The sequence below is a fragment of the Salvelinus sp. IW2-2015 genome, linkage group LG17 (genome assembly GCF_002910315.2).
Source record: "Salvelinus sp. IW2-2015 linkage group LG17, ASM291031v2, whole genome shotgun sequence".
Taxonomy (NCBI): Eukaryota; Metazoa; Chordata; class Actinopteri; order Salmoniformes; family Salmonidae; genus Salvelinus; species Salvelinus sp. IW2-2015.
Window position 1 is genome coordinate 39,968,771 of NC_036857.1, and position 12,773 is coordinate 39,981,543.

The 12,773-nt window shown below is 42.7% G+C and overlaps 1 protein-coding gene across 1 annotated transcript in view; it reads right to left on the bottom strand.

Moving 5' to 3' along the window:
* The window catches only part of dnmbp (dynamin binding protein), a 130,992-nt gene that overhangs the window by 94,499 nt on the left and 23,720 nt on the right, over positions 1-12,773 (bottom strand). Inside the window, exons 2-3 of the mRNA XM_070448136.1 lie at positions 10,361-10,515; positions 10,099-10,221 (exon numbers count right to left, since the gene is read on the bottom strand). Of these exons, the coding sequence (XP_070304237.1) occupies positions 10,099-10,221; positions 10,361-10,505 (268 nt within the window). The 5' untranslated portion in view covers positions 10,506-10,515. The remainder of the gene's footprint in view (positions 1-10,098; positions 10,222-10,360; positions 10,516-12,773) is intronic.

Sequence of the window (12,773 nt, forward strand, 5' to 3'; positions counted from 1 at the left end):
GAGATACAGACTACCATTTCCATAGGATTAGTTAAAACAAGCTAACTGACTTTTTAGTATATAAAAAAAGGCTATACCTCGACCAGTATGCCATCAAGCCTTAGGTTTTTCCAGACTGAAAGGATTTAATAGCCTCAAAACATGAATCCTCTAATTTGACCTCGCACTGATCTTTCTGTACATTTGTTTTATTTTAAAAAAAAAGTATTATTTGGAAAGAATTCCTTACATAATCTCATTCAGTGGGTGAGGAGGAGACCGAAAAGGGAAATAGTTGAGCGTGAAAAACCAGCAGCGTTGCAGTTCTTGACACAAACTGGTGCCCCAGCCACCTACTACCATACCCTGTTCAAAAGGTACTTAAATCTTTTGTCTTGCCCCATTCACCCTCTGAATGGCACACAAACACAATCCATGTCTCAAGGCTTAAAAATCTCTAACCTGTCTGCTCCCCTTCATTAAAAATATTTCTTTAACCTGTCTCCTTCCACAGGAATGCTGGTCAACGTTGACTACAATTCTTCCTTCCCACAGTTGTGTCAAGTTGGCTGGATGTCCTTTGGGTGGTGAACTATTCTTGATACACACTGGAAACTGTTGAGCGTGAAAACCCCAACAGCGTTGCCATTCTTGACACAAACCGGTGTGCCTGGCACCTACTACCACTCAACCTCTGAATGGCACACTACACAATCCATGTGCAATTATCTCAAGGCTTAAACATCCTCTTTAACCCGTCCTCCCTTCATCTACACTGATTGAAGTGGATTTAACAAGTGACATCAATAAGGGATCATAGCTTTCACCTGGATTCACCTGGTCAGTCTGCCATTAAAAGAGCATGTATTCCTCATGTTTTATATACTAAGTGTAATATATATATATATATATATATATATATATATATATATATGTTGATAAATTAGGCCCATAAATGATCAATAGAAGAGCCCTGAGTAATTCTAATTCAAGGTGCCAGTGCAGTGTTGTATRCATTAGTGCACACTGTAGCAAACCAAAACGAGCACTTCTTATTGAACAAGTTCAGGTTTCCCTGCACGCATTTCCCTGACGGTTTCCCTGACGCATTTGCTTCCGACTGGTTCCTGGTGAATGCACCACTGGTGATTAAAAAGGCAACCCTACAACCTCATCAAACAGATTAACCAGCAGATGTGCGATGTCCCTTTTATATTTGTATCTGTTTTGTATTTGTGTGATTATGCAGCAGCATGTGATGCAAAGCAACTTTATGTGCATTGTAATTTGCAGTGTGATTTAATTTGAAACTTAACGATGGGCATTATAAAAGGAGGAGATTTTTTTTTAACCGGAGTTTAATCAACTGTGTGATGCATGGGTTTAGTTGTGAAAAGCTTCCCAACTTAAAGATGAGCATAGCACACTTTGATTGAAGCTTCCCAGTTATAAGAGAGGTGCACGAACCATCCACGAACCATCCACGTGAAGATTAATTTGTGGAATCATATGATCGACTCGAAGAGATTCAGATCATGTCTGCCCTGCTAGAGCTGCCCCAGTAAGTGCTGTCATTGTGAAGTAGAAACATCTAGGAGCAACAACGGCTCAGCGGCACAGAACGGGACCGCCAAGTGCTGAAGCGCGGTTGCAACACTCACTATCGAGGTCCAAACTGCCTCTGAAAGCAACGTCAGCACAATAACTACTCGTCGGGAGCTTCATGAAATGTGCTTCCATGGCCGAGCAGCTGCAAGCCTAAGATCACTATGCGCAATGCCAAGTATCCGCTGGAGTGGTGTAAAAGCTCGCCGCCATTGAACTCTGGAGCAGTGGAAACGCGTTCTCTGGAGTGATGAATCACATTTCACCATCTGGCAGTCCGACGGAYGAATCTGGTTTTGGCAGATGCCAGGAGAACTTGCCCCAATGCATAGTGCCAACTGTAAAGTTTGGTGGAGGAGGAATAATGGTCTGGCGCTGTTTTTAATGGTTCGGGCCCCTTAGTTCCAATGAAGGGAAATCAGTCCGCCACCCCCTGTCTTACCTAGGAGCAACAACAGCTTTATTTAACCTTTAACTAGGCAAGTCAGTTAAGAACAAAATTCTTATTTACAATGATGGCCTTCCGGGGAACAGTGGGTTTTTACCTTGTCAGCTTGGGATTCGATCCAGCAACCTTTCGGTTATTGGCCCAACGCTCTAACCACTAGGCTACCTGCCGCCCCAATCTTAAAGTCCACAAAAACAACCTTGCCGATGGACCAAAAACCCAGCCAGCTGTATGTTATCCATGTTGTCATTCAGATACAACTCTGTGAAACATAAGATATTACAGTTTTAATGTCCCGTTGGTAGGATAGTCTTGATTGGAGCTCATCCATTTTGTTATCCAATGACTGCACGTTGGCTAATAGGACTGATGGTAGAGGGGGATTACTCACTCGCCGTCGGATCCTTACAAGGATCCTTACAAGTCTCTTCTTCATGGTAATGACGGGGATGTGGGTCTTGTCGGTGTCTGAAGTAAATCCTTCACATCCAACTCGTTAAAGAAAAAATCTTTGTCCAGTACGAGGTGAGTAATCGCTGTTCTGATTTCCAGAAGCTCTTTTCAGTCATAAGATACAGTGTCAGAAACATTATGTACAAAATAAGTTACAAATAACGCGAACAGACACACAAAATAGCACAATTGGTTAGGAGCCCGTAAAACGGTAGCCATCTCCTCCGGRGCCATCATAATGTCCTGTGTGATTTGTGCAAGTATATGACATTTGTTTTGCTACAATTAATGAAGCTTTGGATTTTGTATTCTTTACCTGTTCTCTGGTTTAAAAAAACGTTAGTATTGGTTGTATTGTCACAATGTACACAGTGGCCACACTTGTAAWTACCATTGGGCAGGCCTGGGAGCCATGTGTCACTTCTTGGGTAGCTGCATTCTGTGCATAACGGAATCGGCTAGATTGCGCACACGTTTGAAAACAAAGGCAAGGGGGCAATGTTGTCAACTCTCACAGATTTGGATCACTTTTGAGGATGTTCCAGTGTTTCAACACGATAGACCAGCACATGGGCTGTACTGGAAAAACGTTTGGTCCTGGTTTCTATTAGTGCCAGCGAGTAGACTGACGTTCAGTCTCCGCTCTAGCACAGGTCTGTTCAATGACATTCTTATCATACCTGCATTGCGGGAACCTGGTTGGCATATCATTAGCTTTGCACTCGAAATCTATGTCGGTACTGGAGTTAGGACAGAGTCTTTCGGAATTGACCCACCAGTATGTTRCACTTAAGGTGTACCKGGTGGTTACTGTCTGCACGGAAAAGTCTATTCCTACTCTGCGCCTTGCAGGAAGATAGTACACTCCAATTTGTTTTTTTGTTTTTGTGGACTGTAAAGATCCGAGAAATCGATTTTTCCCCCGACTTCTGTCTACTGTGAATTTGAGATTGGGTCAGATAAATGAATATAAGAAATTAACTCAGGAGAGCATCAGTAAAATTCCATACCAGTAGGTTGTCATCTATGCATCTTTTTCAAAGGGCAACATTCTGGAAATATGGGTTTTTCCTGAACATCATAAATTGAGGTCTCCTCCCAGTGTCCCTTTAATACATTTGCATAGTTAGGAGTGAACGCAGCTCCCACCACAGTACCCCAAACCCATTGTCAGAAACTGCCCACATAATGGAAGTCATTTGAAGTGAGGCCTTTTTCAATGAGCGACCGAATAAAGTTAGACAGAGGTGAGACACCCTCTGGTCTAGTGTGGAGATAGCGAGAGAGCGCTCGTAGGCCTGCGTCATATTAGTGTAGAGAGCCTGAACGTCAAGTGTTACTAAGATGCTTTTGGTGTCGCATCTATAGTTATTGATTATCTTAAGTACATCCCTGGTATCTCCTAAAAAGGCTGGCAATGCTGGCACAAACTTAGAGATGAAGAAATCAACATACTGGGGTTCAACAGGGCTGGAGGCAGGGTTTTCTCCTACAGAGCTACATTTTTATGGAATGGTCTGCCGATCCATGTGAGAGAGACTCGGTTTCATCCGTTAACTCTTTACTGCAAACATATCCCTTCAGTAGGTCTTATGATTGAGTGTAGTTTGGCTCCGTGGTGTGAAGTTGAATGGCAAGGCACCGGAGTGACAAACCACCCTTTCTGTCTGCCTGGCGGGCTCCCCCCTCTCCACTGGGATTCTCTGCCTTTAACCCTAAGTCACTTGCTTGCTAGTGCTCTCCCATGGGTACATCATATCTTGCCAGGCTTTTTTCACTATACTCGACTTGAGTGGGTTCTTCCTGTTCACAGAATGTGAAACCTTGTCGTGCTGCTGATCCAGTTTCTGCTGTTCTGCCTGCGGCTATGGAACCCTGACCTATTCACCAGACGTGCTACCCAATCCTGGACCGGCTTTTTCAACCCTCTCRCTATCCCTCACTCGCTCTACCGCACCTGCTGTCTCGACCTCAATGCTTAGCTATTATTAAGCAAACTGAGGTGCTGACCAGTTGCACCCTCTATAACCACTGTGATTATTATTTGGCCAGCCTCTGTCCCCTCAGGAGGCTGAAAAGATTTGGCATGGCACCTCAAATCCTCAAAAAGTTCAATAGCTGCACCATTGAGCGCATATTGACTGGCTGCATCACCGCTTGGCATCTGACCGCAAGAGGGTAGTGCGTACGGCCCAGTACATCACAAAGGCTGAGCTCCCTGCCATCCAGGACCTCTATACAGTGGTTCGTCCTTTTAAAAAGTTGCAGTGTACTGCGGCACAGCATGCATGGCACCGCAGAATTATATGGCACGTTATTTAAGTGCCAACCACTGGTACCATTAATGCTCGTTAGTGCTAGTTTGACCACCAGAGGGAATCTTTGGAAAGCAGTTGATAGCCTTCAATAGTGTCTGTACTAGAGAATGTAAAACCTTTTTTTGTACGAACATAGTATATGGTACTGATTAAGAAATGTTGCTTAATTAATTTGATTAATAATATTATAAACCCTCTGGGTTTCCATTAGGATGGAACGGAAAATATGGCGCTGTACAACGTGACGGTCAGGAGTAGGCTACAGTACTGGGCTATTTAGCTAAAATAATCCCTGTGTCGTGCGGGCACACGGGAGACTGGGGTTCAGTAGGCTGTCCTTGTAAATAAGAATMTGTTCTTAYCMGACTTGCCTAYTTAAATAAAAGGTTACACTAAGAGCATAACATTTCTACACCCTAATTGRAGTCTAACCAATARCCAAARGGAGARTCAYTCAAAATAAAAATCTCATTGATTTATCAAGACCAGTCCCCATGCTTGTRCAGAGCAGCGKGAAACGGTGCTAAAATAGTTGTAGGCTATTGCTTCAAATCCAATTGCTTCTAACRTCAATATGCTCTTTAAATAAATAAGACCTACACCACTTTTAACAYCACATTTCTCAACACTAGTGAGACTCATGTCGRCTACGTAAGGCCTACAGTATATCGAAAAATATGACGTGACTCTCCGCCAACAATTACATAGAGGATTCTAAATATAAACGAAAAGCCACCTCATGGGTCTTCCGGTGGCGGCCGGCACGGGTATCGAACCTGCATCTGTAGCAATGCGTTTTGCACTGCGGGAGCCCCCATCCACAAAGTATCAAAATACAGAGAGGTGTTGGTCAAGGTATATTGTCTTGCTAATAGCCCATAATGGGCTATTATAATACTGTACATGGTGTCCAGGTCAGGATAACCAAAACATTTCTTTATTAAAAGAKTATCAGACAAAATGTTGGTACTTACTTATTTTTGATCCAAAGCCATGAATGAGTGAGTCACTCAGCTTTACGTAGGTGCCGGATATATGACTGTCATCAACTTGATAATATATAACAATATTTMAGGTTATTTTGTTTGTTTTTTAAACAAAGAGAACAAATGTAATCTGAATAAAGGCCAAAATAATATATTTGTAAAGGCCAAAACATTTATTTCTGTTTTTAGAGGGAGAGAAACGCTGGGCCAATTGTGRGCCGCCCATAAAGGCCAAAATATAGCTCTGCTAATAGCCATAATGGCACTGTACAACAAGTATTTTKCAGTAAYCAACAATGTTTACCTTCATTAGACAATTTTGTTCCAATATTTCTGCAATTCAGTGATACTTATTCCCTTAGTAATTCATTATGGATCCATAACTAAATAAAAAAATTGTCATTTAGAATGTATTTTCATCATTATTTTATTAACAAAAGCATAAAGATGCTGATGAAGAAATACAGTACTGTACAGTATATGCTTTTACATTTGGATAATAAAGCATTTTGAAGATATAAGCCKCCTGCATTTGTTTATTAGGCTATAGCAGAACAGCATAACGGTCCGGACGGCCCTTGCTGTGCCTGGTGAGCAGTTGGTCAAGTTCTGTTGTCAGAAGAGGAATGGAAATGTCAGGGTGAACAGACAACTTGATGGTATGTTGAGTCCGCCTGTCGGAGGTGGAGTTCCAGAGCTCACAGGTGTGCCTGACATGGATTGTGACTCCATCTCATTCCACGCCCTCTTCAACGCGTCATTCTCCGCCTGTCTCTCCGCCAATGCCGCCTGGTTCTGGACCAATGCATCAGCTGTCGCCCCGCCCGTATCTCTGCCCTCCGATAATGTTTCTCTTTCTGCTTGGTGTGCCTTCAATGACTCAATCTCGGTCTTCAAAGTTTGAATCTGATCCATGTGCACCTTCATCAGATGAGCAGAATGGTACAGCCCTGAGCACCCATCGTTTACAGTGGCCTATGATAGAAACGGTAGATCAAATAAGAATGAAAAGTGACTCCAACACACAAATGCTTTGTACACATTAAGAATCTAGCAAAACTAACAGCTTTCTTGACAACCATGCGTTTTTTCGGTGCGGCCCATTGTCCAGCCCTTTGTCCACTGATGGTTGTAGGCATGTTTGTATACTCTGGAAAAAAGCATTCATGTTTTTATTACACAAGATTTTTTTTAAAGTTTTTATTTATTTAATTATCGATTTTATTACACAGTACACCTACACATTGATAGGCTATAAAAAAAATGCACCGAAACCAAATACCTTTGGTGATCCTATCAGCTCCGGCTCATTTTCAAGTCCTCTCGTGGTTACGGTCCAAACCCTGGAACGGGTAGCACCATAGAAAGAAGCTGGCTTGATGAAAACAATGTCCATTTCGTCTGTTCTCTTTGGTCGCAATGTCATTTTTTGCAGGTAGGGGGATGTTCACACCTACAGTAGCCGGGCTATAAAGAGTCTATTGTCCTGCTAAACGGGCTACAAGTGTTTGAAAACCTGTTTTCAAAATGCCACCATGCAGCTGTCCATCACTACTGTAAATAAAAACACAGCATCTGGTTTACATTCTTTATTGTAACCCCAACGTCACAAATCATTTGTATCTACCTTTCCAATTACCTTTGAGTTTGGGATTTACAAATGTGTGCTTTMCATGTCATTTTTTGTTAAATCCAGTTCGGATTTAAGTATAACTTTTGAGTGACACCTTTAGTGAGAGGTCTAATGCTTTAATATTTAATAATATCTGCCATCCCAATTCATATCAAAAAAGGATCATTTTTCACGCTGTTATTAGTCACATTGTTTTAGTTTAAACGTGCAGACTGGCACTAAGAACAGCYGGAARGTTTCCCCAGTCAGCGCCATGATTAGTGCAATGCTCCTTAATTGTTGCWCTGTGCTACCAGGTGGGGCGGMGTTCCACCCCTCCCCCRTCCCCATGGGCTAGGTCRGTCTTCTGTGCACGGCTCTGCGGGCCCACCCCAATGCCCCTTGCATTGAACCTTTTGCGCCCGCCGCTTTTACAGTGGATASAGCTGGAGAACTGCAAGGCAATGACATTGTGCGCCACTCGGGAGGCATYACCAAKATATATTGTCCTGCTAATAACAGGGTTAATAATATATCTGTGAGAATGTCCACGGGTCTTTTATATAATTCTAAATTAATAATAATAAATTGCTTTGTTTAAAAAATATATATTTTGGAGATTATTTCGTTTTCAGATAACGTAAAATGAGTGAGGAAAAAGGCKATTTTTGAACATGGGGTGAGACATTGTTACTAATTTGTAAATAAAGCCAGTTTGTTATTTAGAATATTTTATTTCTGTTTTTAGAGGGAGAGAAACCAAAAACCTACAGTCATCTCATGGGTCTCCCAGTCGAGGCCGGCACGGGTATTGAARCAGCATCTGTAGCACCATTGAGGACTTTCACCAATTAGAAGTAGTCAACTGGGTGGGACTTACTAAGGGTTAAGGAAAGATCACAATCATATCCAGATCATCAGGACTCAGGAGAAATTAAGACCAATTAATTATACTCTGAACAAACATTCCTAAATTCCTGGCAGTAAATCACCAACCTTGTCTGAACAGGAATAAAGACAACACCCTCCAGGTGGCAGGATGCACCTTTCAGTTTGTTTACAGACTCAGAAGTAGTTAACTTGTTTGGTTGGGGGCAGTATTTCGACATCTGGATGAGAAGCGTTCCCAAAGAAATTGCCTGTTACTCAGGCCCAGAAGCTAGATATGCATATATAGAATAGATTGAAAATTCAAAAGTTTCCAAAACTGTTAAAATAATGTCTGTGAGTATAACAGAACTGATATGGCAGGCGAAAACCTGAGGAAAATCCATCCAGGAAGTGGGATATTTCTTGATGTGTAGTTTTCAATGGAATGCCAGTACAGTATGTAATGGGGTAGGACCCAGATTGCAGTTTCTATGGCTTCCACTAGATGTCAGTTTTAGACAATGTTTCAGGCTTGTTTTCTGAAAAAGAGGAAGAATGAGACCATTTCGTAAGTGGACTGTAGAATGAACCAGAGCTGGTTTGAGGCGCTGTGACCGATTGAGCGGCCTGTCATTCTTTTCCCTTTCTATTGAATATGCTATTGTCCGGTTGAAATATTATAGATTATTTAGACAACAAACAACCTGAGGATTAATTATAAACATCGTTTGACATGTTTCGACAAACTTTACCGGTACTATTAGGATGTATTCGTCTGCATGCTGTGACCGCCATTGAGCCAGTGGATTACTGAAAAACGCGCCAACAAAACAGAGTTATTGGGAAATAAAGAGGGACTTTATCGAACAAAACAAACATTTATTGTGTAACAGGYACTCTTGTGACTGCAACCAGATGAAGATCAAAGGTAAGTGATTAATTATATCGCTATTTCTGACTTTCGTGACTCCTCTACCTGGCCTGAAAATGTTGTATGCTTTCGCCGTAAAGCCTTTTTGAAATCTGACAAAGCGGCTGGATTAACAAGAAGTTCATCTTTAAGCCGATGTATAACACTTGTATCTTTTACGAATGTTTATTATGAGTATTTCTGTATTTTGAATTTGGCGTTCTGCAATTTCACCYGATGTTGTCGAGGTGGGTCGCTAYRGGAACGCCTGCGCCAGAGAAGTTAACTACCAGCATTCAGAAATGGTATTGTTTTCCGGACTGTTCACTGGTTGTCAATAATACTGCATCCCTGTTCTTTCACGTGAGATCCTACGGTTCAGTTGAGCTCATTCATTCAGTAATATAGTCGTCTCTATAGGCCGACGGGTTGCCTCCCACATTTACAATGTTCTGACATGTCTGCACACAWTACTAGAATCGGTTGGGTTCCATAATTTGGCAGAAATGGGATGCGTAGGAAACCCATCCAGAGCCTTATCCGTTTGTGCTCTGGTGTAAACATCCCCACCAGACACAAAATTGTCAGCTAGCTAGATGGAGCTCGAGGAGGACATTTTCAATTAATGTATTTCTCAAGTAAGTAGTTTGCATGCGCCATTACAGCTAACGTTCGCGTTACAAGCACATAACCACTGACTCGCTATGGCTATAATTAGCCTAGCTATCTGCGTCCACATTGTGTCCGCCTCTGTCATCTTTCTGAGGGGATTATTTTTCAAGAGCACAATTCTTGCTCGCATTTTAAGACCCACACACCCAAACATTTGATTAATTGGAGACCACCCTTTTCTCCCCTTTTTGAAGTGACCATCTATTTATGTACTAGTAAAGAGGTGTGTGTGTGCTTGCACATACCTCTCTGCAGGGGTAGGCTCCCTGGCTCTGCAGTACTGAAGTCATTGATACACACATACAGTTTATCCTCTGGTTTGGTGCTGGGGATGGTGACTGCTTCCACAAAAGTGCTGGGAAACTGGCCTGGAGGGAGATGGAGCAAAAAACTGAGATGAGAAAGAAGAGACAATAAGTCAGAGGAGAAAAGGAGAGATCAGTGACGTGATTCTTTAATCTGGGCAGAGAACATTTGTGACCTCTAATTTCAAACCCTGACCCCCACCTGTGACTCCATCCTTGTTTCCGAGCAACCAGAACTCATCCACCACGTTGAGCACCTCGATGACGTCGCCAGTGAAGAGGGGCAGCTCCTCAGAGACGCTGGGRAGGAACTCAAACACGGCACGGACCACCGAACCCGGCTCCATCACTCATCGCCTGAGAGAGAATGATGGATAGTAATCAACGATTTATTTGTTTCAAGCATATTTGACCATGCGTTGACACTGACACTCATTTATAGRAACAACTTAGGCAATATCTGCAGGGGGAAAAGAGGGGCTGAATGACCCAACTGGAAGCTGAAGATGATTATGCACTAACTAAGTTGCAAAGAGCATCTGCTATATGACTCAAATGTAAAAATGGCCATGATGAGTGGCAAGTTGGGAATTTAAGCCAGGACACCAGGGTTCTCACCCTTACTCTTGAAATACGTGCTCATGGATCTTTAATGACAATAGAGCCAGAACCTTTTTTTGGGTTAAGCGGGCGTTGTGTCAAGAAGCAGTGAGGCTTGGCTGGGTTGCGTTTCAGAGGACGTACGGCTCTCAACCTTCGCCTCGGAATCCGTACAGGAGTTGCAGCGATGGGACAAAACTAACTACCAATTGGATACCACGAAATGGGGTCTGGCTCTACGGAGAGCATGATCACACAGTCGTCCAGAACAGCTGGTGCTCTCATGCATGCTTCAGTGTTGCTTGCCTCGAAGCGATAATAAAAAGGCATTTAGCTCATCTGGTAGGCTCGCGGCTGGGTTTCCCTTTGTAGTCCGTAATCGTTTGCAAGGCCTACCACATCCGACGAGTGTCATAGCCGGTGTAGGAGGATTCAATCTTAGTTCTGTATTGAGGCTTTGCCTGTGTGATGGTTCGTCTGAGGGCATAGCGGGATTTCTTATAAGCATCTGGATTAGTGTCCCGCTCCTTGAAAGCGGCAGCTCTAGCCTTTAACTCGGTGCGGATGTTGCCTGTAAACCATGGCCTCTGGTTGGGATATGTACGCACGATCACTGTGAGGATGACGTTGTCGGTGCGCTTATTGATGAAGCCGGTGACTGAGGTGGTATACTCCTCAATGCAATTGGATGAATCCCGGAACAAATTCCAGTCTGTGCTTGCAAAACAGTCCTGTAACGTAGCATCCGCATCATCTGACAACTTCCGTATTGAGCGAGTCACAGGAATCAGAAGGAGAGAATTATGGTCAGAAAGCCATAACACATCAGTTTTTCCAGCAGCAAACGATGATTGATAATGTCAAAATACACACTGAAGTCTAACAAAAACAGCCCCCACAATTGTTTTATGATTAGTTTTTTCAGCCAATCAGACATTTGTGTAAGTGCTGTCCTTGCCTATAAGGTTGCTGAATGTCTCGTAAATTTTTGTAAAGTGTAAAATAGCATTGTATCTGATCAAACACCATTTTTGACATTTGCTTCCCTCCAAGCCTGAGGGCACGATTTTCTAGAAGGCTTAAATTGAAGATATGGGAAATAGGATTGGAAATATCGTCCACTATTATCCTCAGTAATTTTCCATTCAAGTTGTCAGACCCCAGTGGAATGTCATTGTTAATAAAAAAATTGTCTTTCACCTCTTCCACACTCACTTTACGGAATAATCGGAGGGCANCGTAATCGTTTGCAAGGCCTACCACATCCGACGAGTGTCATAGCCGGTGTAGGAGGATTCAATCTTAGTTCTGTATTGAGGCTTTGCCTGTGTGATGGTTCGTCTGAGGGCATAGCGGGATTTCTTATAAGCATCTGGATTAGTGTCCCGCTCCTTGAAAGCGGCAGCTCTAGCCTTTAACTCGGTGCGGATGTTGCCTGTAAACCATGGCCTCTGGTTGGGATATGTACGCACGATCACTGTGAGGATGACGTTGTCGGTGCGCTTATTGATGAAGCCGGTGACTGAGGTGGTATACTCCTCAATGCAATTGGATGAATCCCGGAACAAATTCCAGTCTGTGCTTGCAAAACAGTCCTGTAACGTAGCATCCGCATCATCTGACAACTTCCGTATTGAGCGAGTCACAGGAATCAGAAGGAGAGAATTATGGTCAGAAAGCCATAACACATCAGTTTTTCCAGCAGCAAACGATGATTGATAATGTCAAAAACCACACTGAAGTCTAACAAAAACAGCCCCCACAATTGTTTTATGATTAGTTTTTTCAGCCAATCAGACATTTGTGTAAGTGCTGTCCTTGCCTATAAGGGTACTGAATGTCTCGTAAATTTTTGTAAAGTGTAAAATAGCATTGTATCTGATCAAACACCATTTTTGACATTTGCTTCCCTCCAAGCCTGAGGGCACGATTTTCTAGAAGGCTTGAATTGAAGATATGGGAAATAGGATTGGAAATATCGTCCGCTAATATCCTCAGTAATTTTCCATTCAAGT